The sequence below is a fragment of the Abramis brama genome (genome assembly GCF_963993115.1).
Source record: "Abramis brama genome assembly, chromosome: 20".
Classification (NCBI taxonomy): domain Eukaryota; kingdom Metazoa; phylum Chordata; class Actinopteri; order Cypriniformes; family Leuciscidae; genus Abramis; species Abramis brama.
In genome coordinates, this window is record NC_139982.1 from 28,592,396 (window position 1) to 28,617,395 (window position 25,000).

The 25,000-nt window shown below is 38.0% G+C and overlaps 3 protein-coding genes across 6 annotated transcripts in view; 2 read left to right on the plus strand and 1 right to left on the minus strand.

The window, feature by feature from the left end:
- Positions 1–6,587, plus strand: part of ap3b2 (adaptor related protein complex 3 subunit beta 2) — a 32,760-nt gene extending 26,173 nt beyond the window's left edge. Inside the window, exons 21-29 of the mRNA XM_084095230.1 lie at positions 20–204; positions 470–557; positions 646–755; positions 1,387–1,615; positions 1,694–1,778; positions 2,445–2,542; positions 3,224–3,238; positions 3,935–4,073; positions 5,340–6,587. Of these exons, the coding sequence (XP_083951356.1) occupies positions 20–204; positions 470–557; positions 646–755; positions 1,387–1,615; positions 1,694–1,778; positions 2,445–2,542; positions 3,224–3,238; positions 3,935–4,073; positions 5,340–5,490 (1,100 nt within the window). The 3' untranslated portion in view covers positions 5,491–6,587. The remainder of the gene's footprint in view (positions 1–19; positions 205–469; positions 558–645; positions 756–1,386; positions 1,616–1,693; positions 1,779–2,444; positions 2,543–3,223; positions 3,239–3,934; positions 4,074–5,339) is intronic.
- Positions 6,588–7,870: 1,283 nt separating this feature from the next.
- cpeb1a (cytoplasmic polyadenylation element binding protein 1a) lies at positions 7,871–22,313 on the plus strand. Of its 4 annotated transcripts, none has more exons than XM_084094628.1 (11): positions 7,871–7,953; positions 10,276–10,458; positions 12,816–13,021; positions 13,152–13,407; positions 14,906–15,019; positions 15,600–15,689; positions 16,524–16,660; positions 16,739–16,937; positions 19,651–19,745; positions 19,829–19,909; positions 21,223–22,313. In XM_084094628.1, the coding sequence occupies exons 2-11, from the start codon at positions 10,314–10,316 to the stop codon at positions 21,331–21,333; spliced, it is 1,434 nt and encodes a 477-aa protein (XP_083950754.1). In that variant the 5' UTR covers positions 7,871–7,953; positions 10,276–10,313; the 3' UTR covers positions 21,334–22,313. The 4 variants fall into 4 exon arrangements, with proteins under 4 accessions (XP_083950754.1, XP_083950751.1, XP_083950752.1 ...); XM_084094625.1 differs by lacking the exon at positions 7,871–7,953 and adding an exon at positions 10,035–10,180; XM_084094626.1 differs by lacking the exon at positions 7,871–7,953 and adding an exon at positions 10,040–10,180 and having other exon boundaries at positions 13,134–13,407.
- Positions 22,314–25,000, minus strand: part of sv2 (synaptic vesicle glycoprotein 2) — a 6,589-nt gene continuing 3,902 nt past the window's right edge. The window contains exons 10-13 of the mRNA XM_084094624.1: positions 24,125–24,252; positions 23,953–24,048; positions 23,641–23,800; positions 22,314–23,002 (exon numbers count right to left, since the gene is read on the minus strand). Of these exons, the coding sequence (XP_083950750.1) occupies positions 22,819–23,002; positions 23,641–23,800; positions 23,953–24,048; positions 24,125–24,252 (568 nt within the window). The 3' untranslated portion in view covers positions 22,314–22,818. The remainder of the gene's footprint in view (positions 23,003–23,640; positions 23,801–23,952; positions 24,049–24,124; positions 24,253–25,000) is intronic.

Sequence of the window (25,000 nt, forward strand, 5' to 3'; positions counted from 1 at the left end):
ATGTCTCATGTTTTGCTCCATCATGCCCACAGTGAGCAGAGCAGCGGCGCCGAGGACCGGAAACGAGGCAGGAAAGCAGTGAAGAATCAGAAGAGCGCTTCAGAGTCAGAGAGCGAATCAGAGAGCAGCGAATCAGAGGAGGAGGAGTCGGAGGAGGAGTCAGGGGAGGAGTCTGAATCTGACACCGACATCAGGAAGAAGAAGGTTAGACTAGTTCAGAATGGGATACTAGCTTACTACTTAGTGAATACTGTGCAGAATATATCATATATTGAATACTGCCTGCTATTTTTTTTAAATATTAAAGAAAAGTTTATTATCTGGTAATAAACATTTCTAAAAGTAGTATGTTACTGTTGTCACATGAATCAAGGTGTTAATAAACTGTGCTATTTGATGTTATTCGCCTCTACTAACTACTTTATGCACAGATGAGAGTTCATCCATGTATTTTTCTTGTTTCGCTCAGACACCCGTATCAAAACAACCTCCTAAACAATCCAAAAAAGAGAGTAAGAAGGAGACGCAAGAAATGTCTTTGTTGGATCTGGATGACTGTGAGTGAGACATACAAGACCAAATACTAAAAATGCTTGAATGTAAAACCATATAATCTCTCTCTCTCTCTCTCTCTCTCTCTCTCAGTTGAACCGACCACAGCAACAGCTCCGGTGACTCCAGTTAACTTCATGTCGAGTAGTCTGGTTTCTGATCTAGAGGGTTTGTCACTGACCGACTCTATTCTGGCACCTACAGTGAGTTCTGGGCCAAAGTACAATAGTAAATTGCAGTAAATGTATTATGCATACATCAGAAATATTTTCATTTTAGAGACAAGACTGTAGGAAAAATAGTAGTTTTCCCTTTTTTTATGTGCATCTCTTTATTATTTTCAAAATACAAAAAAATTGCTCTGAAATGTAATATTATTTACATTTAATATAATTTTTTACTATACTCTACCATTCAAATGTTTGGGGCCAGAACCTGTTTCATAAAAATACACTAAAAACAGCTAGAAATTTAAATGATATTTTTTTCTATTTGAATATATTTTAAAATGTGATTTATTGCTGTGATCAAAGCTGAATTTTAAGCATCATTACTCCAGTCTTCAGTGTCACATGATCCTTCAGAAATCATTCTAATATGTTGATTTGCTGCTCAAGAAACATTTCTGATTATTATCAAAGTTGGAAACAGTTCAAGAATCTTTGATGGATAAAAAGTTAAAAAGAACAGCTTTTATTTTAAATAGAACTCTTTTGTTAATATAGTTCTTTTAATACTGAATAAAAGCATTAATTTCCTCTAACTGACCCCAAACCTGTATATAGAAATTTAGGTTAATTTGATATAAATAAAATCTTTTCTGTTTTCCAATAGACCATTGCACCTTCTGGTTCGATAAAGATGTATGAGCTCCTGCATCGTATAAAGGGCGAGGGTCTTGCGGTTGAGTACTGTTTCAGCCGGCAGCCCTTCAGTCCAGACCCCAACATGGTGGCCGTCCAGATCCAATTCACCAACAACACCAACTCCGAGACCAAAAACCTGCACATCGAGGAGCCCAAGCTGCAGTCCGGGATGAGGATCCGAGAGTTCTCCGAGATAGGTCTGCAGCCCAGCACAGAATGAGTTCTTCTACAGGAGCTTCAAGTTTATTTTTGTTCTATTTGCGTTGTTCTTTCAGAGGTGTTAGCAGCAGGTGATTCGGTTACTGTGGTGATGGGCATAGACTTCTGTGACTCTACGCAAGCAGCAAACTTCCAGCTGTGGTGAGTGTTTAAGAGGAGCTAAATTATGCACTTCGGTTTCCTGATGTCCACTTACGATCATGCTAGTCAAGCTTACGATCAAAATGGTCATAATTTAGTTTTTCATGACCATTCTTCACATTTAGAAAATGTAACAAAATTTAACTCTTTCCCCGACATCGGCTTTCCGTGTTTTCACTGTTATATGGTAGGGGGAGCTATTACACACCTTGTGAAAGAGTACTGAATCTCCTGATCAAAACACATGCAAAGATGCAGAAACAAGTGAGCGATATCATATGTAAGCAGATGCATATGTAAAATAATGCAATCATCAACATTAAACAGCATATAAATCAAAACTGCCTAATGTTACTGAATGAAATGTCGACCCAGGACGAGCTATAGGCTTTGAAGCTAGAATAAAACTTTTATTTTTTTATTTTTTTTAAAGCAGAGGGTCTGTTCTTTCTTTTGCATATTCAGATCTTCATACAACCAAATATTCTGGGGTCCATGAAATTTTCGGGCTAAAATGCTGGCGGGGAAAGAGTTAAAATATTTCTATATGCAAATTACCTCCATTATGATTGGCTAAACTCCATTTATATGACTGGGATCAGTTCTTTGACTCCAATTCCAATTAGCTTTAATTGACTGAAAAAAATATATTTCAATCTCTTTCAGTACTCACACCCGCAAATTCTTCGTCACGATCCAGCCGCCCGTCGGGGAGCTCATGACACCGGCCTTTCTGACAGAAAACGACTTTAAGAAGGAGCAAGGTGAGCGGACGTCAGCCTTTCTCATTTTAGCGCTCACAGTCTATCAATTGATCCTTTTCCTCAAAATGTCTGTCATTTTTTTGGGTGTCTCTGAAATAAATTGTCAAGGGTTGATATGAGGAGAAAAACTTTTTATATCTTTCATTCATTATTCATGAAGTATGGCCCCGTTTTTCTGTTTCATGGCTTTTATCAAGGCAGAATCCTAATTTGCATACTTCTATTGTGCACAAAAAAACTACATACTTTTCTAACCCGAAATTGGCCTCTTGATACCACAGACCCCTTTCTCGTGTACTGCATGTAAGCATTAGCTTCTAGTTAAACTCATTAGCTTAAAATCATTATTAATTCACCATAGCACAAAGGGGTTGTGTGTTAAATAGCTTCAAAAGCGTGCACAGATGCACTGGAATTAGTATGCCATCCATGTAATTTTGACATACTATTTTCAACATATTACAATGTTGAACACACTAAACTGAATCTAGCATACTTTATAGCATGGATAGTGTGCAAATTGGAATTCAGCCCACGCTAGTTAGTTAGCATGCCGCTAACAGCTCAGCATAAACCTGTCTGTCAGTTTAGCATACAGTGTTAACGTATTTGTTGAAACGTATTAGTTTAACATACTCATGTCTTCCTCTTCCATGGGGTTGTTTTGACGCTGTTCATTAGAGAATCTTTTGGATGGTAAGTTTCTCTGATGTAGCCGATTAGCATAGCACTTACAGTCACCTCCTCTTCCCCTTTAGTCTCTGAATTTATTTCTGTTAGCTGCACACCTCCTTCCTGTCTTCCTGTAAATGCTTTTGCTTCCAGCTGCCTCTCCCTCTTAACGCAGTCTCCAGTTATTGCCTTGGCGACTGTTACCATGACTATGCATTTTCTTATGGCATGTCAAGGTAACATCATGCTGCATCTCACTAGGAATGTGCCTTAGAAACACTGAACGACCCTGAACCATCACAACACTCTTGAGACCAACACGCTCAACATAGCTCACAAAAACTCTTGTGTACTGTCTACATAGACTGCTACCTTCTAAGGTGACATCTATTATGACTTTTGATTGAACGTGATTGAATCGAAACACTCATTGTGGGCAGCAGCTCTGTTAATGCACGACAGACTAATAGAGTCTTTTATGTTGCTAAGCTAACAACATAATTCATTTAATTAGATGGAATTATTTCCTAGTTATGCTCTTCAGCGCTTGGTCTTGGTATTTTTTGGTCATAATTTTGCTGCCTACTGTTCAGAGCCTTCACATCTGGAGTGCAAGTGTGATTCCTAAAAATTGTTGTTGATTAGGTAGTCAGCAGAGTTAGCATTTGCATTAGCTTTCAGCTAATCTGACGAAGGGATGCTTTCTGTGTCTTTTTGCAGGTAAACTGATGGGAATGAATGAAATCTCAGAGAAGTTGTCGCTAGGAGAGAAATGTGTGAATGAGCACATCATCGTTGAGAGAGTCACGGCCACCGCCAACTTGAGCAGGGTACCCTGCGGTTCTGATAAAGAGTGCAGGTAATACACACACACACACACACACTCACACTCACATGAATACAGTGTCCCAAATGAAGACTTTAGTAATGCAATGTTGCATAAGGGCTTTTCACACAGCGCCTTAACCCTGTGTTATTGTCGCTCTGAACCCCGGGTAAAGGAACGTTTCACCAGTGATGTAAAGTATTTAAGTAAATGTAATTAGCTACTGTACTTAAGCATATTTTGGCTACTTTGTAGTTTTATTGAGTGTTAGTGCTTTAAAATCGATTAATTGCGATTAATCACATCTAACAAGTTTGGAAAAGTTTTGTATACGTTTGTAAATATATAATATATGTGTGTATGATATATATATATATATATATATATATATATATATATACTAGTGCTGTCAAATTGATTAATGGCGATTAATCGCATTTAACATAAAAGTTGACATAAAATATGTTGCATACCTTTATAGTCCAAAAAGTCCATCTAGGATGACCTTGATAGTAAAGCCAGCAATATATAAAATAAGGATGCCCAATGCTTGAGCCTTAATGTAAACAGGTCACATGCTGCGCTCATCCAATCAGTGACACTTACATTATGAATATGCAAATAAGAACGTTAACACATGTGACACTAGATCACAAAACCAGTCACAAGTCGCATAAATCTCAATTTCAAAAAACTGACCCATGTGACCGGTTTTGTGGTCCAAGGTCACATATGTAAGATAACCCAGGATTCCGTTTACCCAGGTTTTAGAATGACCCAGGGTTAACTATTTCAAGTGTGAAAAACTAGTGAGCACATTTCTGTACCAAAATATGACAAATGGGACACTCGATGATCTTGTAGATGAAGTGCACGCTAGTTGTGTCAATTGGAACGGGGCATTTTAACTACACCAAATAAATCTGGTGTAGAAACTATTTTCACTCAAAAATTGCCTGTGAATTTCACATATAATCACAAAGAAACAGCAAGTAACACATTGAATTAAACATGGAATTTTGAAGGCTCAAATAGTATTGTCTTGTAAAACACACTCTATTAATCTGTCTTATGTGCAACTTTTTTTTTTTTTAAGTGTAGCTTCAGTAAGATTATTAGTTATATTTTCGAGGACTCTCAGATTCGTATGTGCAAGTATATTTTGATTTAGGCTTATTATTTGAGTATGTAAAACTCTTTCATTCTTCACTTTTCTTTACTTTGCTGTCTGTTTTTCTGGCCTGTGATCTCTTGAAATCTCAGTACACCTCCTCCTCCTCCTTCCGCTCCTGTTTACAGATTCGCAGGTAAAACGGTCAGCAGCGGCTGTCTCGTGCTGGTCACCGTCGCTACGAAGGAAGGGGTCGGAGCTCAGCTGACGGTCAACTGTGAGAAGATGGTGATCGGCACGATGCTGGTTAAAGATATCCTGCAGGCCCTGTCGCAGTGATGGCGCCCCTACAGTCAACACCCTCCTACTGCTGCTTATCGCATTGAGTCGCATCGCTGTGTAGATATTTCCCCCGCGTGGACTGGCTTGTAGCATCAAAAATATACTGATGTCAGAACCGCGACAACAGCAACATTCAGGGCCCCGTAATCAGGATGTTCCTCTTATGTTCCTCTGTTGAATGTTGCATGGCATCAAAGACAGTCAGTGCACCATAAACCTGCCGAATTACTGCACAAACCTGTGTCAGTTTTAGTTTAGGATCTCTTTAGGATTTACAGTACATGCTCAAAAGTATTTGGACTCTACCTTGTAATCAACAGCAACCAGTTAATAACAATCCATCTGCTCAACGAAACAAGACTAATAATCATCTGAGTTATTCATTTGCTTTCAGATCAATCGTTGCCTTTGTGATCTTCATAAAATGAACAGAAGCTCAGTGGGGTTTATTTCTAGCGTTTAGCTTTCACATATTCTGAATGTAACATCTTGCATCTGATCCCAGACCACATCCCAATGACGACAGCAGATTTGTTTCCAGAAACCATATCAATCTGGTTTTGAAAACATGAGCTCTCTGGAACATGTTCATATTAGTATCATGATGCAGTCAATTTCTGTTGGTTTAGCAAAATCAAAAGCTCCAAAACACTCTCAGATTTTGTAGCAACCTCATCTAATCTCTCAAAAGGAAATGTATGTCTTCTCTGTTTTTTTATTGTTTGTTTTTTTGTTGTTGTTGCAAATGTATAACTACTGAATCTAGGACTGGTGTTCATCAGCTTCTTGTTCTCGTGAAACTCTCACAGGAGGAGTACATTAACTCACAATCCCATTATTTTAGATATTTAAATGCAATCTTGAGCCGTTTATCTCGATGAAGACTCCATTAGTAGTTAGTTTTAGATATTTTTAGTTATGATGATGTGCTTGTTGGCATAAACCAGATCTTCCTCCTGCCCTAGGTAAAAAATGAAATCCAGCTTTACTGACTCATCTCTGTGTGACAGTGGGAAATCATGTGTTGTTTGAATATTATATCTCTATTTATTATAAAGAGTTTTAAATGTCAATAAAAGAGAACACACACACTCAAATGAAGATGTCTACTTTTATTATTTAACTTTGATGTGAATGTGGATTGATATTTATGCAGGCTAGTTGTCACGCATTTTATTCCAGTTGGTGTATTTATGAAACGCAATTTCTGTAAAGGCCTATTATCGATGAATAACATAAAGTCTACAAAAATCAGTTGAACATTTCCACCATTATTGTCTAGAAAAACAGGAATTCAGTTCATTGAGCACGTGTGACAACATGCCCCAATTATAGCGGTCACAATGTAGCCTAAAGGGCCTTTCAACCCAATTTAAATAGTAAAACTATTTGAATGTCAAAACAATTAATCGAACGGCCATTTTTATCGGCCATTTCTGAGGACAGAAATTGTTTACAGAATTTATTGTAGGCGGCTAATACATTGTATATTCCTATGTATAATTATATGAACATTTAAAACGCATGTATTAAACTACTGTTAGAGAAAAAAACATTTTAGTTACTGAAATAGGCCTATATAACCCTCGTGAGTCGTGACAACTTCCCGTGTGACAACTAGCCCCGACCCCCCACTGTATCCTGATCGCTCGTTCTCTGCGCGTGAATGTTCGCAATGTGCGCGTGATGTGCTAATGCTGAGCTCATGCACCTGTTCAACGCAAAATGACTCTCTAACGTGTTCAGGTTTGAATCCTGGTGTGTCGTGCAGCAGCGTTACACTCATTTTGAGTCTGAACTGCAAATTATAAAGTCAAAATTGTCGTGTTTTGGTTTTTTTTAGCTGCATTTAGACGCTCTAATGGATTTCTGCAGGGTAAGAGACATAATGTGTGTATGAAAAAGTCTTAAACTTTCAGTTTCAGTTTTGTATTGGCGCGAATTGTATATATCATCATCACCAAACATTTGCAGCTTAGCTCTGTATAATAAAAATACTGCAAACATAAAGTAGCCTACACAAATTGAGGCAAACAACAATGACAATACACAGAAGAATAAAAAAAGATGTTGAGCATTAATGCATGCAATTAATAAGGTAAAAATAAGGAAGATAAATCATAAACAACACCTAATTGCTGTTTTAAGCAGTGAACTCATTAGCTTTTGAGACACAGTCTTCATGTTAATAGTAGGCTAAGTGGAGTTTTTCATAGTTTGGTAGGTTCTCGCTTTATTTTTCAGCTGTACATCCCAGCACTTTCTTGAATTATTTTAGTTAATTAGTTAAAGGAAATGTTCAGCCATTTTGACAGTTCTGTCACCCATGTTCACATAGAACAAACTGTCACTGTTTCTTTTAACAGAGAGTGAAAAATCACCGTCATGCTGCTTATAGAGACCCTGGAGCTCACGGGGCCTTTGGGCTCTTCACAGGGGCCAACCAGCAGAACTTCACAGGTGAGATCCACACACACACACACACACACGTGTCTGGTTCACTATCTTTGTGGGGACTCTCCATAGACTTAATGGTTTTTATACTGTACAAACTGTATATTCTATCTCCTTACACTAACCCTACCCCTAAACCTACCCATCACAGAAAACTTTCTGCATTTTTACATAAAAAAAAAAAAAAACTCATTCTGTATGATTTATAAGCTTGTTTACCCATGGGGACCTCAATTTAGGTCCCCACTGTGACACGAGTCCCCATGAGTCTGTGTGCATTCAGGTTGAAGTCCCCACCGGGATAGAAAACCATGAACACACACACACACACACACACACACACACACAGATAGGCTACACTAAAGTTAAGACTTAAGGTCCCAGTAAGGACAACATAAACTTAAGCAATGAGTGAGTTGTTAACGTTGGTCAATAAAAATACAACTGTTCATTGTTTGTGCATGTTAGCTCAGATCCGTTAAATAAAATGAACAGACACAACTATTAGTTGAAAACAACATTAACTAATATGAATAGATTCTTTGTTAGTAGTCTGTTTATAAATATAGTACTTGCTCATATTCTGAAACAAGAGTTTTAGATTAGTGTGACTATTGTCAGACTAAAGTCAACCAATATACAAATAGCTATTTAAGAACTGTTTTAGCAAACCTGCAGATGCTGGAATCTAATGCACACTTTTCAATATCCTGATAGATAAAATCAACTTTTTTTCTAACAATGTGAAAGTGACAGAATTTCACTGTCACATATGTAGCTTGCAAAAGAAAAATTAATTTTAGAACGGCAATGAATATTGTCTCAGAACCGTATATTTAGGTATAGTTAATTTATATGAACTATACAATATATATATATATATATATATATATATATACAATGTATATACTGTATATAGAGTATACATAGTTTATAAATTATAATTAATAAATTATTGATATATCAGGATGATCTAAATTTTATCTAAAAACTTTTTTTGTTATGTGAACATTAAGGGAACATTCTATTTGATCATTTTGCAAATATGGGAACGCTAATTTTGAATGTTCTCTTGAACGTTCTGAAACAAGTAGTAAAATTTAAAAAACATTATTCGAATGACCAACTAAATCATTTAAGCGTTTAAAAAAAAAAAAACGATGTATAAATAATGTTTTTGTGCTGATGTTTTGAGAACATTTTTAAAGACTTGGGTTGGGTTGCACCAGCCATTCGTAAGTTCTTACTTAAATTCGAACGAAATGTCCACATTTATAGATAAAAAAAAAAAGATGTATTTATTATGAATGATTTTATATGATATATACAACACTGACCAATGAACACAAGGACATGCTCGCGTGTTGAAGAGCTGCTAACAAAGTCATCTATTCACATAATGTTCTCTCTCTTAAAATAAAAGCGAGTGTAAATGTCATTATCATGCAGATATATTGAAGAATGTTGGTAACCAGACAGTTGATGGACCCCATTGACTTCCATAGTAGGGAAAAAAAGGCTATAGAAGTCAATGGGGTCCATCAACTGTTCAAAATATCTTATTTTGTGTTCAGAAGAAAAAAATTCATACAGGTTTGAAACAACGTGAGGGAGAGTAAATGATGACAGAATTTTCATTTTTAAGCGAACTATTCCTTTAACCGTGCAACGCCCAAAAAATATAGTAGTGTGTAAGTTATAACTTAGTGTCATTTACGTCTAAACTGGGCTAAGTTTTACTAACGCACAGCCGGTACAACAGGCCCCTGATAACTGATTAACGTTACTGGACGAACATTCATTCATAACTTATGAGAACCTTGCCATAAGTTCTGATATGTTTCCTGTTAGCTGGGAACGCCCCTTTAGTCCGACACTAGGGTGTGTCTGGTACAGCCTGGGTTCAGCAGTGTGTGTGTGAAGTCAAATGAGCTGAATCATAGTGATCGTTGAAGCCCTGCCCCCTTCTGTCTGTCTCTCTGCTGAGTCAGGCCATGAACGGGAGACGGGCCAGAGAGACAGACAGAACACGTGATTCTCACACACACACACACACACACACAGGGACGGGAGGTGGTGAGGCTGTTCTGGCAGACCGAGTGTGTGTGTGATGGAGTGAGCATGGCTTTAGCACTAGCAGCAGTGTGTGAGGTTTTCAGTGGGGCGGTCACATGTTTAACAGGTCAGTGATGAACACACAGCAGTATAATGACCTCCACTGGACCAACGGCAGGTCGGTATGGGAAACGAGGTTCGGTTGGGTGTCTTTGTGCCTCTGTAACTCTCTCTCTCTCTCTCTCTCTCTCTCACACACACACACACACATAGATGGTTCGGGCTCAGGCTGCTCTCCGCTGGTTAGCAGAATGCTGTTCTCTCCAGAGCAGCAGGATCCCGTGGCTGTCATGCCCAGCGTTGATGAGCTCAGTCTGGGCCTGTTGTCTCTGAGCCTCCCCTGCTGGACCCAGAAGCCCTGGAGCCGCCCTGATCCCCAGCGCTCGACCCAGCCCGGTGAGTGAACCTGTGTGTTAAACGTGATGTTTACAGTTGTGTATGGCCGCTCCTATCTGGCTGTTCAAGCTAGTTTCAGACACTTTGTGAGTTTGTGAGCGAACTGCCAAAAAATCAGTGCGTTTGTCTTGATTATCTGAGAATATATGATATATAAACAAAATATATGATATAAATAATAACATAGACTATATTTTAGAATACAAATAGTACAAAATTGTGTAAAGATAATAAGACTTGAGGTCAGAGAATATATCTATATTTTTATATAAATATAAGCCTTATTTATAAATTTAAATGTAACAACACTAACTGAGATTTATGCATGTATATGTATATATATATATATATATATATATAGTTAATTTAAATGCACATTACATTATAAATTATCTATATATTATTCCATATATATATATATATATATATATAGTAGCTATATCGGGGTTTTTTTAAGCATAAATCTCTGTCAGTGTTGTAACATTTAAATGGAAAAAACACAAAGTGAGAAAATAAAGTATATTGTTTAACACTTTTTAAGGATTTTCAGTTGGATTTTTTTATTTTGTTGCAGTGTGTGTTAAAAGATTGTTCTGGAAGGTCTGAGCTGTATTGGTGTCTCATATCTTGATTTCTCTCTCATGACTAATCATTTTCACACCGATCACCGAGGACAGACCGCTGGATTCATCAGCGTTGGGATGCGTTTCATTTGGACTTTCCCTATAGCTTCCCTATCTCAGATTACAAGCGTAAATGAGTGCGTCCATCCGTGTTTTAAATGAAAGCCATGATGTGCCTTAGGTTTGTTCTGACCCAAATCCTGTAAAAGAGGGACACACACACACACACACACACACACACACACCAAGCTCGTTTCTGCTGTCTCATCCAGCACTTCTCCCATTCATTCACTCTTTTCACAGGAATAGAGATAACAGTGTTATTTTTGTGCTGCTATTTGCAGCAGACATAAATGCTCAAATAAAAAACACGTCACCCACCCTGTCTGCCATCTTTGGGAAAAAACAGGTAGTCCAACCCTAAACTCACAGCACTGGTTGAGCCAGAAGTTGGGCAATTTCTAAAGTGTAGCTATTAATGCTCATTATATGCTATTATTTCAAGAGCTTAAAATAATTTTGGTAACACTTTAGGGTCCAATTCTCACTATTAACTAGTTGCTTATTAGCATGCATATTACTAGGTTATTGGCTGCTTATTAATACCTTATCCTTTAATTCTACCAATACCTAAACTTAACTAATTTACTATTAATAAGCAGTAATTAGGAGATTATTAAGGCAAAAGTCGTAGTTAATAGTTAGTTAATAGTGAGAATTGGACCCTAATATAAAAGTGTGACCATAATTTTTATTTTAATATCTTTTAAAATATATTTATTCCTGTGATCAAAGCTGAAGTTTCAGCATCATTATGATCACATGATCCTTCAGAAATCACTCTAATATGATGATTTGCTGCTCAAGAAACATTTTTTGATTATTTGCTGCTTCATATTTTTGTGGAAACAGTGATACATTTACATCTTTGCTCAATAGAAAGTTCAAAAGAGCGGCATTTTTTAAAAATATAAATATTTTGTAATATTATAAATTTCTTAAGTGTCACTTTTGATTTAATTTTTTTGAGTTTTAAAGTGGGGTAAAGTTTAATATTTTACATTTCTAAGCACATTTTCATCATTTTGCCCAGTTATTGTTTTCCGCTAAAATGACATGCCACTTAAAGGTGCTCTGAGCGATGTTGGGTGACGTCACTTCTCGCTGACGTTCGAAGTATTGTCAAACAAAACGGAGGCTAGCTCGACCCTCCCTCCTCCTCCTCATCCCTCCCCCTCCCTTCCGTGCGTTCCTTCTCCTTTTCCCTCTTCTTTGCTATTTGTTAATCGGAACGTCGTCTCTTTGTCTCATATCAAAATTCAAGAGAATATAATTCTAATGTTAGTCGTTGTCATTGTCTAGGACATCTCTCCTCTAGCTAACTTCCCTCTTCATGCTTCTCTCTCCTCCACTCCCTTCATGTGCACACGCACTAACCCCCCAACCCCCACCCCCAAATCATTCTTGTCGGTTATTGGCTGGAACACTGTTTGTTATGTTGCGTGGTCCAGGCTGGGCCAGTTTGTTTTTGTTGCCGTTTGTGGAGCCTGGGCTGTCTACAGAGACCGCGTTTTTTTACAGTGTGTTCAGGGGACAGGCAGCTAGCGGATAGTGAGGAGATGTTTGCTGGATGTGACAAAAAATGTTTCAGCTTAAAAAACGTGTGACATCGCTTTAAGAAATTAAAGTTGGTGTCAGTGATTGACATTTTTAATGACATATTCTCTCCCACAGCGTTTAATCTGTTTGGTGCTTCACGAGGTGATGATTCGGTTCAGCCGCTGGCTTTCCAGACCCATGATTCTTCAGCCGGAGCAGATCCACTGGAGCGCTTCTCTAGTCTGATACCAGCGCTGGAGCCTCACTCTCTGCTGCACTCTGGATCCAGCAGTCCCGTCAACTCCGAGAACAGCGTGTTCTCTTCAGGATCCGAACACCTGGTGAGCAACAACATTCCGATCGGATACGGAACTCAAAAGAGTCCAGTGGAACCTTTCACAGATTCCGTTCTCCACAGTGTCAGTTTTTCAGTAGTTATAGTGCGGTTATTAGTGTGTCCGTCTCCATCAGGCCTCTCTCAGAGTTTCCACCCCGTCGCCCCTGGTGCTGCCTGAACTGCAGGCGGAGGGGGAGAAACTGGACGCAGTTGCCCGTTTGGAGCAGAACCCACTAACCACCTTCACGAACGCTCCCAGTGCTCAGGCTGAAGGGTCAGTGTTTGGTTGCTGGCCCACAGGTCCCATCTGGCCCGGCTGGGACACTTTGAGCCTGAACAAACCCTCGTTCTGCATCGAGAGAGAGGCCAAACTTCATAAACAGGCTGCAGGTACAATTACATTAGCCAGCTATGCTAAACTATTAGATTCAATAAGCATGATGACACTCAATGTAACTTAATTCATTAATTTTGCAACATTAACAGTAAACAATGAATATTGTATAAAGCGCTATTTAAATGGGTTTAAAAAAAGAGGGGAAAAAAGCTCAATGGAACACAGATGTTTTGAGGTGCATCATATTTGATTAAGCAAATTTCTAAGGCCTTAAAATGATCAAAACTGCTGAAAACCTGTTGCACACAATCTACTACATGCCTTCTGTCGTCTGATTGATAGTTATACAATTTTTAAGCAAGTGAAAGGCCTTTTATTGTAATTGTAAGCGTTCAACTTCAGGTCTTGGTTCACGAGTATTTTTGTTGTGAAATCTTTACTGATTTAAAAAAAAAAGTAAAAGTAAAAGTTTCTTTCAGGATCTGAAGTAAAAGTGAGAATAACTTTTATATTGTTAGTAATATTTCAAGATGAACATTTTCTGGGCTGAAGCAACATATGTTTTCTTGCTTATCCATACATAATTAGAAAAATCACGTTAAAGGGATACTCCACTTTAAAATGAAAATTCTGTCATCATATACTCACCCTCATGTTGTTTCAATCCTTTATGAATTTCTTTCTTCTGCTGAACAGAAAGGAAGATATTTAGAAGAATATCAGTTTCTGGTCCCATTGACTTCCATAGTAGGAAAAAAATATACTATGGAAGTCAATGGGACCAGAAACTGTCTGGTTACTGATATTCTTCTAAATATCTTCCTTTCTGTTCAGCAGAAGAAAGAAATTCATAAAGGATTGAAACAACATGAGGGTGAGTATATGATGACAGAATTTTCATTTTAAAGTGGAGTATCCCTTTAAGCTGAATATCAAATATGATGCATCGGTCTTTAAGTAACGTTTATTTGAACATCTCTCAATCATCATTGTGTTGTACACAATCACTATACATAAAAACTACAGAGATTTGATCATAAAACTAAGCAATTAAATCAACTTACGAAGACATTATTTGGCAGATAGAGTTACAACAGATATTTATATGTTTTATGCAAGTAGTCTGTTATACTGTTATAAAGATCTAATTGATTTACATTACAAGCATTTCATCTTACTTTTTGGACATATAAATAAGCAACTACATTAAAAGCATATTTTTACTCAGTTTGAGCCTCTGAATAAAATTGAGCTGTTTTTTTCTCCTCAGGAATGAGAGCCATATTCTCACTAAATCATACCTTAAAATGCTGATGTATCAAATATGGTACTAAAAAAAACATATGCAACCTTTTTTTAGATTTCTTTATATTTTGTTTTAATCTTATTTAAAGTGTTCCATTATTTTTTTTAAAGTATTTCATGTCAACTTTTACATGGTTAAAATGGTTAAACATTAAAATGCATCTTAAAACTCTTGCATTTAGTTGCTGCACTCTGTCCAGTTGTTATTGATATTGTAGTGACTTTATGATTGACTGCATCTCACAGCCGTGAATGAAGCCACTTACACCTGGGAAGGGCAACTTCCTCCACGCCACTACAAAAACCCCGTTTACTCCTGTAAAGTGTTCCTGGGAGGTGTGCCATGGGACATCACAGAGGGTGAGCTGACAAACACACATTTGAGATGGAGATTATTATTCGGTACCATGCGTCACATCAGAGGATGGTGATGAGGAAGATACATTTCGAGCCCTTTTATTAAAAGGGTCATGACATGGATTTTTTATTATTATTTTAATATGTTCCTTAAGGTTCACTTATACATGTTAATATATATTTTATTTTTATAATAATAAAAAAAATAAAAAAATTCAACCTTCATTCTGATTTCTCATGTCATGACCCCTTTAACAAAAACCAAAAACAAAGAAGGTAATACAAATATACACTCAAAAGTTGGAGAAAACGTAACCGCTTACTTGGTCAGTAGCTTAAAGACAACACATGACACTGAACTGCAAACTGAGGAGGGTTAAATACACAGGATAAAGAGGGGTAAAACAAGGCACAGGTGGGGAATAATCAGTCAACTAATGAGTAACCATAGAAAAAAAACTAGAAATGGGAACAAAGGAAACAGGATCAAAAACAAAGTGGTGCAAACTTCAAAGTCCATGAAAACAGAACTGAACTGAACACAAATGAGTTGTTAATGACCATTTTTTCTCTCTCTTTGTAGCGAGTCTGTTGAACACATTTAGTGTGTTTGGTCCATTGAAAGTTGAGTGGCCTGGTAAAGATGGGAAACACCCACGCTGTCCTCCTCAAGGTAACAACTCCAGATCTACAGTTCAACAACATCTATCTAACATTAATACAATTAAAATTAGATTTTTATAATATTCTAACTTGCATATATTTTTTTCATTGTTCATAGTTACATAATTTTGAATATATTTATTATATATTTATTTTTTAACCAGCATTTTTGAAAAAAATTGCCAGGATCAAAAGTTATTATTTTAGTTATTACAAAGTTATTATTTTTTGATAATTTTCACAAAACTTTCATGGCCCCCAGAATATTTTGTTGTATGAATATCTGAACATCCATCAGTCCCTGGAATAAAAAAATATTCCAGCTTCATGCATTCTTTTTTTATCATCACTTGAATGTGGGTATGTTTGATAAATAAAGCAACATTTTGATCAAAAAGCTGAGGAAATCACGTTTTTGTCAAAGACTACATCCAGATGGGATTCAGAACGATGATCAAAACACAGATGGAGTAGATCGAGTCCATCAACTCCCCAAAGCTTCACAGTCCTATAGCTCGTCCTGGGTCGGCTTTTCATTCAGTAACATTAGGCAATTTTGATTGAAGAGTTATATATTTGAATTATCTAGTTTTACCTGGTTCCTTTGGTGGCATTAAAACTCTGTTTTTTTACTTCCACGAATCATAAGTTCCTTTTATGATCAAAGATGATTAAATTAATAGAAAATGCTTCAGAGGTTGTAAATGCAATGAAAAATACATGTTTATTGTGATCAATAAATTACCACACAAGCAATAAGTATCAAATATTATACATAAAACACACACATATATACATATTTTTTTCATGTAAGTGTTACAAGCGCTTGTTTGTGTTTGTGTAGGTTATGTGTACCTGCTGTTTGACTGGGAGAAGTCAGTGAAGATGCTCCTGCAGGCCTGTACTCAACACCGCCTGCAGTCTGACGATTATCTCGAGTTCTTCTACAAACTGTCCAGCAGGCGGATCCACAGCAAAGATGTGAGAATAACATGCACTTAAACACACTGTTTTTGCCCCCTGGCCTCTGACCCCGCTCTCTCACTTCTTCTACTGCAGGTGCAGGTCATCCCGTGGGTGATCTCGGACAGCAATTTCGTCCGTTGTCCCTCCCAGCGTCTCTGCCGTAACAGGACCGTGTTCGTGGGCGCTCTGCATGGGATGCTGAATGCAGAAGGCCTGGCCCACATCATGGACGATCTCTTCGGAGGGGTCACGTACGCAGGCATCGACACAGACAAGCACAAGTATCCCATAGGTTTGTGCACGCTTCTTTCATTTATATTAATGGTGGTGTGTGTCACACTTGGCAGGTTTGGTTAGATTAAATTATACCATGGTCTGGGTGAATACTCGATTCTGATTGGCTGCAGGGTGTCCTTTAAAAAGTGATAATGTACACCTAGGAAAGGCGTCCCGTCAATTTGCCTGATGACAGTTCTAAATGATTGCGCTGGCTCAAACTCACTGATCAACTGCTGCGGTCAGGTCGCTGTGGCCACGTTGCTTGGCAACGCCTGTATACGGGAGATATTAAATAGTGCGCTCGACTTAATAAATAAAAACCCTCACGATTTTTACTCTAAAACACATTAAAGTATTATTAATTGATTAAATATTTCTTTCTTTCGTAAGTGACCATGGTATAAGCGGGTTAATGCCCTTCGAGGTGTCCATTGTCAGGTATTAATGGACTTCGGCGGACTCCGCTGCGCGTCGGACGGTTCACGCCTCGCCGTCGTCCATTAATACCTGATAATGGACACCTCGTCGGGCATTAACCCTTACATAAACTCTAGTGTGTTTGCTCTGTTGGTGCGGTTCATTTGAATAAGTGTGAACGCTGCCATCCGAACCCTGGTACACAGCAAACAAGCGGACCAAGAGTCCTGAAAAGGGTGATCTCTGTCTGCTTAAAATCGAATTCTGGTTTGGTTTGAATGATATATGAACGCAACACGGACCAAAGACATCTAAAAAAACTAAAAACAGGACCAAAGGACAGAATGCTCAAGCATACATGGTTCCTTTCATCCCATGAACTACGTTGCCCATTAGAGTTCGTTACAGGAGTAGGAATCACTAGGCGCTTTAGCAAATTACTATAATAAAATAACTTTAGCAAATTATTATAATTTTTTTCTAAATGTCGACAAAAAACTATTGCGAAATGACGGCGTTTCCATTAACCGATGTTATGCGACTACAACGTCATTTTTTCCTCTCGCGATAGGTCATTCCAGAAATCATAGCAACGGACGTTAGTAGCTCTATGTATATCTCAGGTACTGCACTGCCCATTATTATTAATCAAAGGAGACGTATGTGTGTTATCCAATCATTACATTTACATTTACATTTAGTCATTTAGCAGACGCTTTTGTCCAAAGCGACTTACAAATTAGGACTAAATTAAGCGAGTCATCGTGAAGAGGCAAGAAACAACGCAAGAAGTGCTCAAAATATGAAGTTCAGGCATTATTCAGAGTAGCATAAGCCCGATAAGCGAGGGTTTAAAGGAAAAAGGAATTTTTTTTTTTTTAGGTTAAGTGCTCACGGAAGAGATGGGTTTTCAGCTGTCTTTTGAATGTTGTCAGGGATTCTACATTCCGGATGAGGGTGGGGAGAGCATTCCACCAGCATGGAACTGTGAATGAGAATGTTCTGGAAAGTGATTTTGTGGCTTTCTGTGATGGAACCACGAGACGTCGCTCGTTGACCGATCGTAGGCTTCTGGTAGGGATGTAGACTCGTAGAAGTGAGTGAAAGTAGGAGGGAGCTGAGCCTGAGATAGATCTGTAAGATCATTAATGACAAGGAAAGACCCTTATACTTGAGTGCGGCACATATGAGGTGTTTCTGGGCGTTTCTCACTCATCTCTGCTTCGAGGTCTTGGTTGTGGCATTTATTTGAGGTTTAGAATCCAGTATTCCTGTAATTCTTCTGCCTTTTATGAATTTAATAAAGAACTCTGTCTCGTATTCTGTCCAAACACACCGCGTCATCTACGTCAGGTGACCTGTAAATGCGCAAAGACTGTTTCCATTGCAGTTTTGCGAATATTTATTTTTCGAATTGCTTGAAAAACCTCCTCATGCGAGCATAAAAACTTTTTTATGATAAATGGGAGTTTTTGCGAAATTGACGTGTTTCCATTGGGCATATTTTCAATTCGCAATTTCAATTTGCGCAGTTTGAAGGGTAATGGAAACGTGGCTACTGTCTTTTTGCAGCAGATCTTCGTTTGTGTGTGTGACGGAGGGATTCCTGACGCTGTTTTGACTCCTTTACACATTTTCTAAACTCTTCATGAGTTGTCAGTTGGTAGAAAACACCCCACCATATGAAGGCACTTATAATGAGCATGTTTATCCCAAGCACACAGCTTTGTTTTGGATGTTCGGTAAGTTCCGTCGCAAAATATACATCATAAAAGCCATTGGTTTTGTTTTGTATCTTTAGGTTTGTTGTTGAAAATGACAGTGAGAAAACCAAGTGAACCGGGACTAGATGTATCATTTTCTTTTTTGGTCTGATCCAAAAAAACTAAGAGAACCAAACTACAAGTTTGAACTCACCCTAAAGGCCCATTCACACCAAGGATGATATAATATAATGATAACTATATTGCGTCCACACCAACGCATGATATCATTCTGTTTATTCTAAGCGCTCGCTGCAGTTTTGTAGTCTTCCACTTTAAATGCTTGAGCTCTTTAAAGCAGGATGGATTCTGATTGGCTGTCAATGTTTTTATTGTTCATTAGTTGGAAAAAAATCATTCTGGAAATGATTTGATATCTTTCCTCTGTGCCGTTATCGTTATAGTTGTGATGTGAACTCTGCTATTCTTTTATATTTAGAACGATTTTTAGAACTACATCTTTATCATTATCGTTATAGATATTGGTGCTTGGTGTGAATGGCCCTTAAAAATATTTCTACTGTTGTGTTGCATTTGTTCGTCTAGGTTCTGGACGAGTGACATTTAGGAGCCAGAGGAGTTACTTGAAAGCCGTGACTGGGGCGTTTGTGCAGATAAAAACATGCAAGTTTACCAAGAAGGTACAGAAGAGCAGGACTCGAATATACAGCCTCAAAGATCATCCCTGTATCTTTACCTCACTCTCTTTCTGTTCCCTCTGTAGATCCAGATTGACCCGTATCTGGATGACTCCATGTGCCAAATATGTAACAGTCAGCCCGGCCCGTTCTTCTGTAGGGCCCAGGTATGAACACTGTAAAGTTACAGCTAAGGTCACTTTGTTTCAGCATGATTCTGCCCTTTGAAGGTGCAGTAAGTGATTTCTGAGAAACTCTGTTGAAAGTGGATCACTCCGAGCAGTAGGGGGCGTATCCATTTATGATGGGGGAGGAGAGAGAGTTGGCCAATCAGCAGTAGGGGGTGTGTCCACTCATGATAGGGGGGAGAGAGAGTGGGCCAATCAGCAGTAGGGGGCGTGTCCACTCATGATAGGGGGAGAGAGAGTACGCCAATCAGCAGTAGAGGGCGTGCCCACTCATGATAGGGGGGGAGAGAGAGTGTGAGCCAATCAACAGTGGGGGGGCGTGTCCATTTATGATGGGGGAGGAGAGAGAGTAGGCCAATCAGCAGTAGGGGGTGTGTCCACTCATGATTGGGGGAGAGAGAGAGTGGGCCTATCAGCAGTATGGGGCGTGTCCACTCATGATGAAGGGGGAGAGAGTGGGCCAATCAGCAGTAGGGGGTGTGTCCACGAAGGGGGAGAGAGAGTGAGCAAGAGGGAGATTTAAAGAAAGAGAGATAGCTGAGAGACATTACAAAAGAGAAAAGGTCAGAGGAATATCACTGGAAAAAGAAGGGTTATGATCAGGCTAGAGCTTAAGGACCCGCATTAATATTAGAAAAGCTTTTCAGCTCTGGAGAGACCGAAGCGGTTAGGCCTAAAAAACCTGTGGTTGTGTTGTTTCTGCTCCATTCGTGAGTAACATTGGTTTTGCTGTTTCACAGAACCAAGATATGCTAACAGGACTGTTTTGAGTGTCATTGTTTATCTGGAGACTGCCAACAAACTCTTGCTTGTTCATTGAATGTTAATTTTTTGTTCTTCCTTGACATTCATTCATCATCTTCACTTTATTTTTCGCAAAGCATTATTTTGCTTCGCCTCAGCTATGATAAAGCATCCACCCTTGAGTGTTTGTGAAGGGAGGGGTGTGTTTGTTTGGGTTGATTTCAGATATCAGCTGTTTCTCAGAAATTACTTACTGCGCCTTAAGTCTCTTTTCACATTGTGTTATTTTACTGTACATTTGCATTATCAACGTGGCAGTGAACATGAACAATTAAAAAAAAAATTTTGTTCAACTTTTTAATGTATTTCTATATTGTGGCCATGTTTCTAATAAGTAGGGCTGTGAATCTTTGGGTTGACAGCGAATTGATTTGATTATTGATTCACTGGGTTAAGTTGAAATTCGACATATACAAAGCACCTAACAAACCACGCTCTTTACGTATTGCACTTATATGTGTATTTCTTCAACTCTTCTTTTTTTCCAGGCTTGTTTTAAATACCACTGTCGGTCATGCTGGCATTGGCGTCACTCTCTGGATGTTTTGAGTAGCCATCAGCCACTCATGCGCAACCAGAAGGGCCTGAACCCCCACTAAACCCAGCGTCAGTCAGCGTCAGCGGCGTGGGGAAAAGTCCGGACTGAGTTCACTGTTTCTTGAAAGGATGTTGGTGTGAGTCTGTGGGGAAACAGGGGAGACACACTTGAGGAGGTTATTGCGTTGTATTGCACTGCTCTCGTTCATTAAGGCTCTATGCACACTAAAGGGTTCGTTGATGCTGAGCCACTTGCACAGTTAACCAGACAGCCATCGCCATGGATATCTGATTTTAAGAGTTGTATTTTAAATTTTGCATGAACAGAATATTAGTTTCTCGCAGTTTTGACACTCTGCAGGCAAATGCCAGTCGGTGCCTTCGGCTTCTTTTTTGTTACCAGCTTTTCCAGACCTTTTTTTTTTTTTAATTATTATTATTGGCTGGTTAGCTGGTGATTTTTAGAGTTTTTTTTTTTAAAACAGATTTTTAAGTTGGGCTGTCTCAGTGTCTTTTCCTTTAGGGCCTTTTTATTTTGTTTTTTAACACTATTAAATGGTTGATGAGCATCTTGGCTTGTAAAATGCTCCAGGAAGTGACATCACAGCTGGCTGATGCTGTTGCTTAGCAACCACCCCGCTGCACCCCGTCAACCATCCATCAGATTGAATACAACTCTTGTTAGCAACTCTGGATGTTACTCTGACCTCTGTGCTGTACATAGTTTTTATCAAATCGTGGCACTTTTTTAAACATGACACTAGGGAAACGTTTGCCAGTGGTTTTAAATTTGTTTGTTAGAGCAGATCGAAGTGAAATCCTCGCATTGAGTTTTGTATTTTGCTTTAAACACTCCTAACCTTAGTTCAGTAAATCTGCACCGCTCTGGTTTCTCGCTGTGCCAAAGAGCATCATCTCTTCCTTGTTGCCTTTTGCAGCTGCTTTTTAGATTTTCAAAGTCTCTACCTCATTACTCTGCAAGTATTGCCATGGTTATTTACAAATGTTCAGATTGGACAAAATAAAGTTGTTGAAGCATCAATCCATTGGCTGTTGTGTTTATTTTGGTGTGCAAACATGAAAATATATATTAAAAAAATCACTCTAAAGGGAATTATGCAATTAGATACAAATGTAAAGTCAACTGAATATCCTATGAATTCATTTAGAAACTATTAAAATTCATTAATACCATAAAAATTAACTGAAATAAAATAAAAATGTTGTTAAAAATAAGAAATTATCATAAGAATTTATGACGTGTTGTACAAGTCAATATATCAGATTACAGAAGACAAGTGGGTTGAGGACAGATTTTGAACTAAATATTTATTAAATATTCGAGATTTAATTTAATAAGGCTTTAAGCTGCCAATAAGAATTACTGATACTAAAGATTTCAGTACAGAAAACATGGCAAAAAGTGTGTGGAACCTTCAGGTCGACTTTTCAAAGTGCACTTGTGCAACATTAAGGCAAAACTGCAAATTGTCAAGCTCTTTGGTTTGGTATTTTGGTCCCAGAATGCCTCGCTTGGCTTGGTCGTATCATGTCAGTTCAGTCTGTTTGGTTTGAGGCAGGCGTAGAGCCGCCAGTCCTCCTGCCAGCAGGAGCGCAGACACCATCAGCAGAGGTACGGCACAGTTGGAGTCCACCAGCTGCCCAAAAACAACATTTCCCAGGATGGCTGCAACGCGGCCCACTCCAGTGAAAACCCCCAGAGCTGAGGAGCTACGAAACAGAAACCGCAATTAATACATTCATTCATTTCGTACTCTGAATTCTATTTAAAGAAGCCATATTCTACACTTTCCTATTTATTTTTCATATAAAGTTAGTTTCATTAAGGTCATTATTTGTATTTGTAACTTCTTTTTTCCAGTCTCTAGACCTTTTTTGATACTGTGCATTTATGTAACTCTATACAAATAATTAAGATTTTGTTGAAAGAAGTCTCTTCTGCTCACACAGGCTACATTTATTTGATCAAAAATACAGTAAAAACAGAAATATTGAGGGATATTACTACAATTTAAAAGAACTGTTTTCTATTTTAATACATTATAAAGTGTAATTTATTCCTGTGATCAAAGCTGAATTTTCAGCATCATTACTCCAGTCTTCAGTGTCACATGATCCTTCAGAAATCATTCTAATATGATGGTTTGCTGCTCAATTAATTTTTTCAATTATAAAAATGTTTCACAATATTTCACTGTATTTTTAATCAAATAAATGCAACCTTGGTGACTTCTTTTTAAAAAAAGATTTAAAAAAGCTTCATTAATCCAAACTTTTGGAATTATGATTGGCTGACCTCTTTGCATGTGAAATCAGTAGCAATATTACAAATGAATATTGGGGTTTACCGTAGTTGTGTGGGGTACAGTTCCGTCCCCACCACGTCCAGGGCGTTCCAGGAGATGACAGAAACGCCACTGAACACGCAGGACACGATCAGACTCTGAGTTTTGGTCTTCACCATGTAGATGATAAACACGCTCACGCTGGACGCCAGCAAACTGACGGCTACCGGACAGAAAAAAATCATTACTATAGATGGACTTTTATAGTGCGCTTTATTAGTTCTTTAATATTTTGCAATAATTAATGTGGTGATGAGGTATATTATTAAGCAAAATGTGCCATTCAGTCATTGTAAGGTAACTTGCTGTACTAACACAGCAGAATTTTCCCGCCAATTCTGTCCATGAGCAGGATAGTGAAGATGTTTCCCGGCAAGTTTGAAGCCGCAGTTATAAAACCCTCCATATACACTGCAAAACACACAAAGCTATTATAAAAAATACTTGATCATGACAACAAAAGAGTTTTAGTTTTAGTAACATTAACCTGCAGTTTTGACTGGATAGCAGCTTTCATTCTCTGAGCTTTGGACTCGAGACGTGTTGGTGCATGGAGACCCTCCGTCCTCGGCTCTCTTAAAAAGCTCCGGAAACCACATCCATAACCCATAATACCTGCACAGAGAGGTTTACATCATTTAATCATACTTACATATTTTTTTCAAACTTATTTGTAATCTAAAATGTAGTTAGCAAATCATAACTAGAAATCTTCAAGGTACAATAAAAAAGCAGCCTGTGTGGAGATTAGCCAATCACAACAGAGCAGAGATATATAGTATTTCCTACTTTACCTGCATACACACAGTACACTCATGTAAAGCAATATATACTATATACCAAATCTCATCTGCTCAATTTGCTAATATCATCGCAAAAATGTCAGCAGTATTACCGTCTCTAGATAAATATATATATATATATATATTTGCATATATACAGTATACTCACGTAAAGCAATACATATGTAACCATATTATCAGCTCTTTAGATATATACAGTAAGTATCTCCAACCTTAACTGCATAAATACAGTATACTTGCTAAAGGGGGTATATACTATATAGCAAATCTCAACAGCTTGATTGCTTGTATCGTCGCAAAATGTAAACTATATTAACGTCCAGCTCTAATTTGCTAAATGTGACTATATGGCATGAAGACATTAACATATTATAAACATCAATGTCATGATTTTCAGTAAAGCTGCTTTGAAGCTGTGTGTTGTGAAAAGCGCTATACAAATAAGTACATATTATGTATATATATATATCTATATATAACATATTAATGTCATGATATAATAGTAGCAAAATACAGCCTGTTTAAGTCTAAAGGTCAGAGAGACTCTGGGTAATGGCCGT

Excerpts from the sequence above, each read along its gene's own strand:
- cpeb1a (XM_084094627.1), top strand. The coding sequence starts at position 10,069 with ATGGCTTTAGCACTAGCAGCAGTGTGTGAGGTTTTCAGTGGGGCGGTC. Across the intron at positions 13,022-13,151 it reads CTTCAGGATCCGAACACCTG|GCCTCTCTCAGAGTTTCCAC; the intron begins GTGAGCAACAAC and ends CGTCTCCATCAG. Across the intron at positions 15,020-15,599 it reads GCCATGGGACATCACAGAGG|CGAGTCTGTTGAACACATTT; the intron begins GTGAGCTGACAA and ends CTCTCTTTGTAG.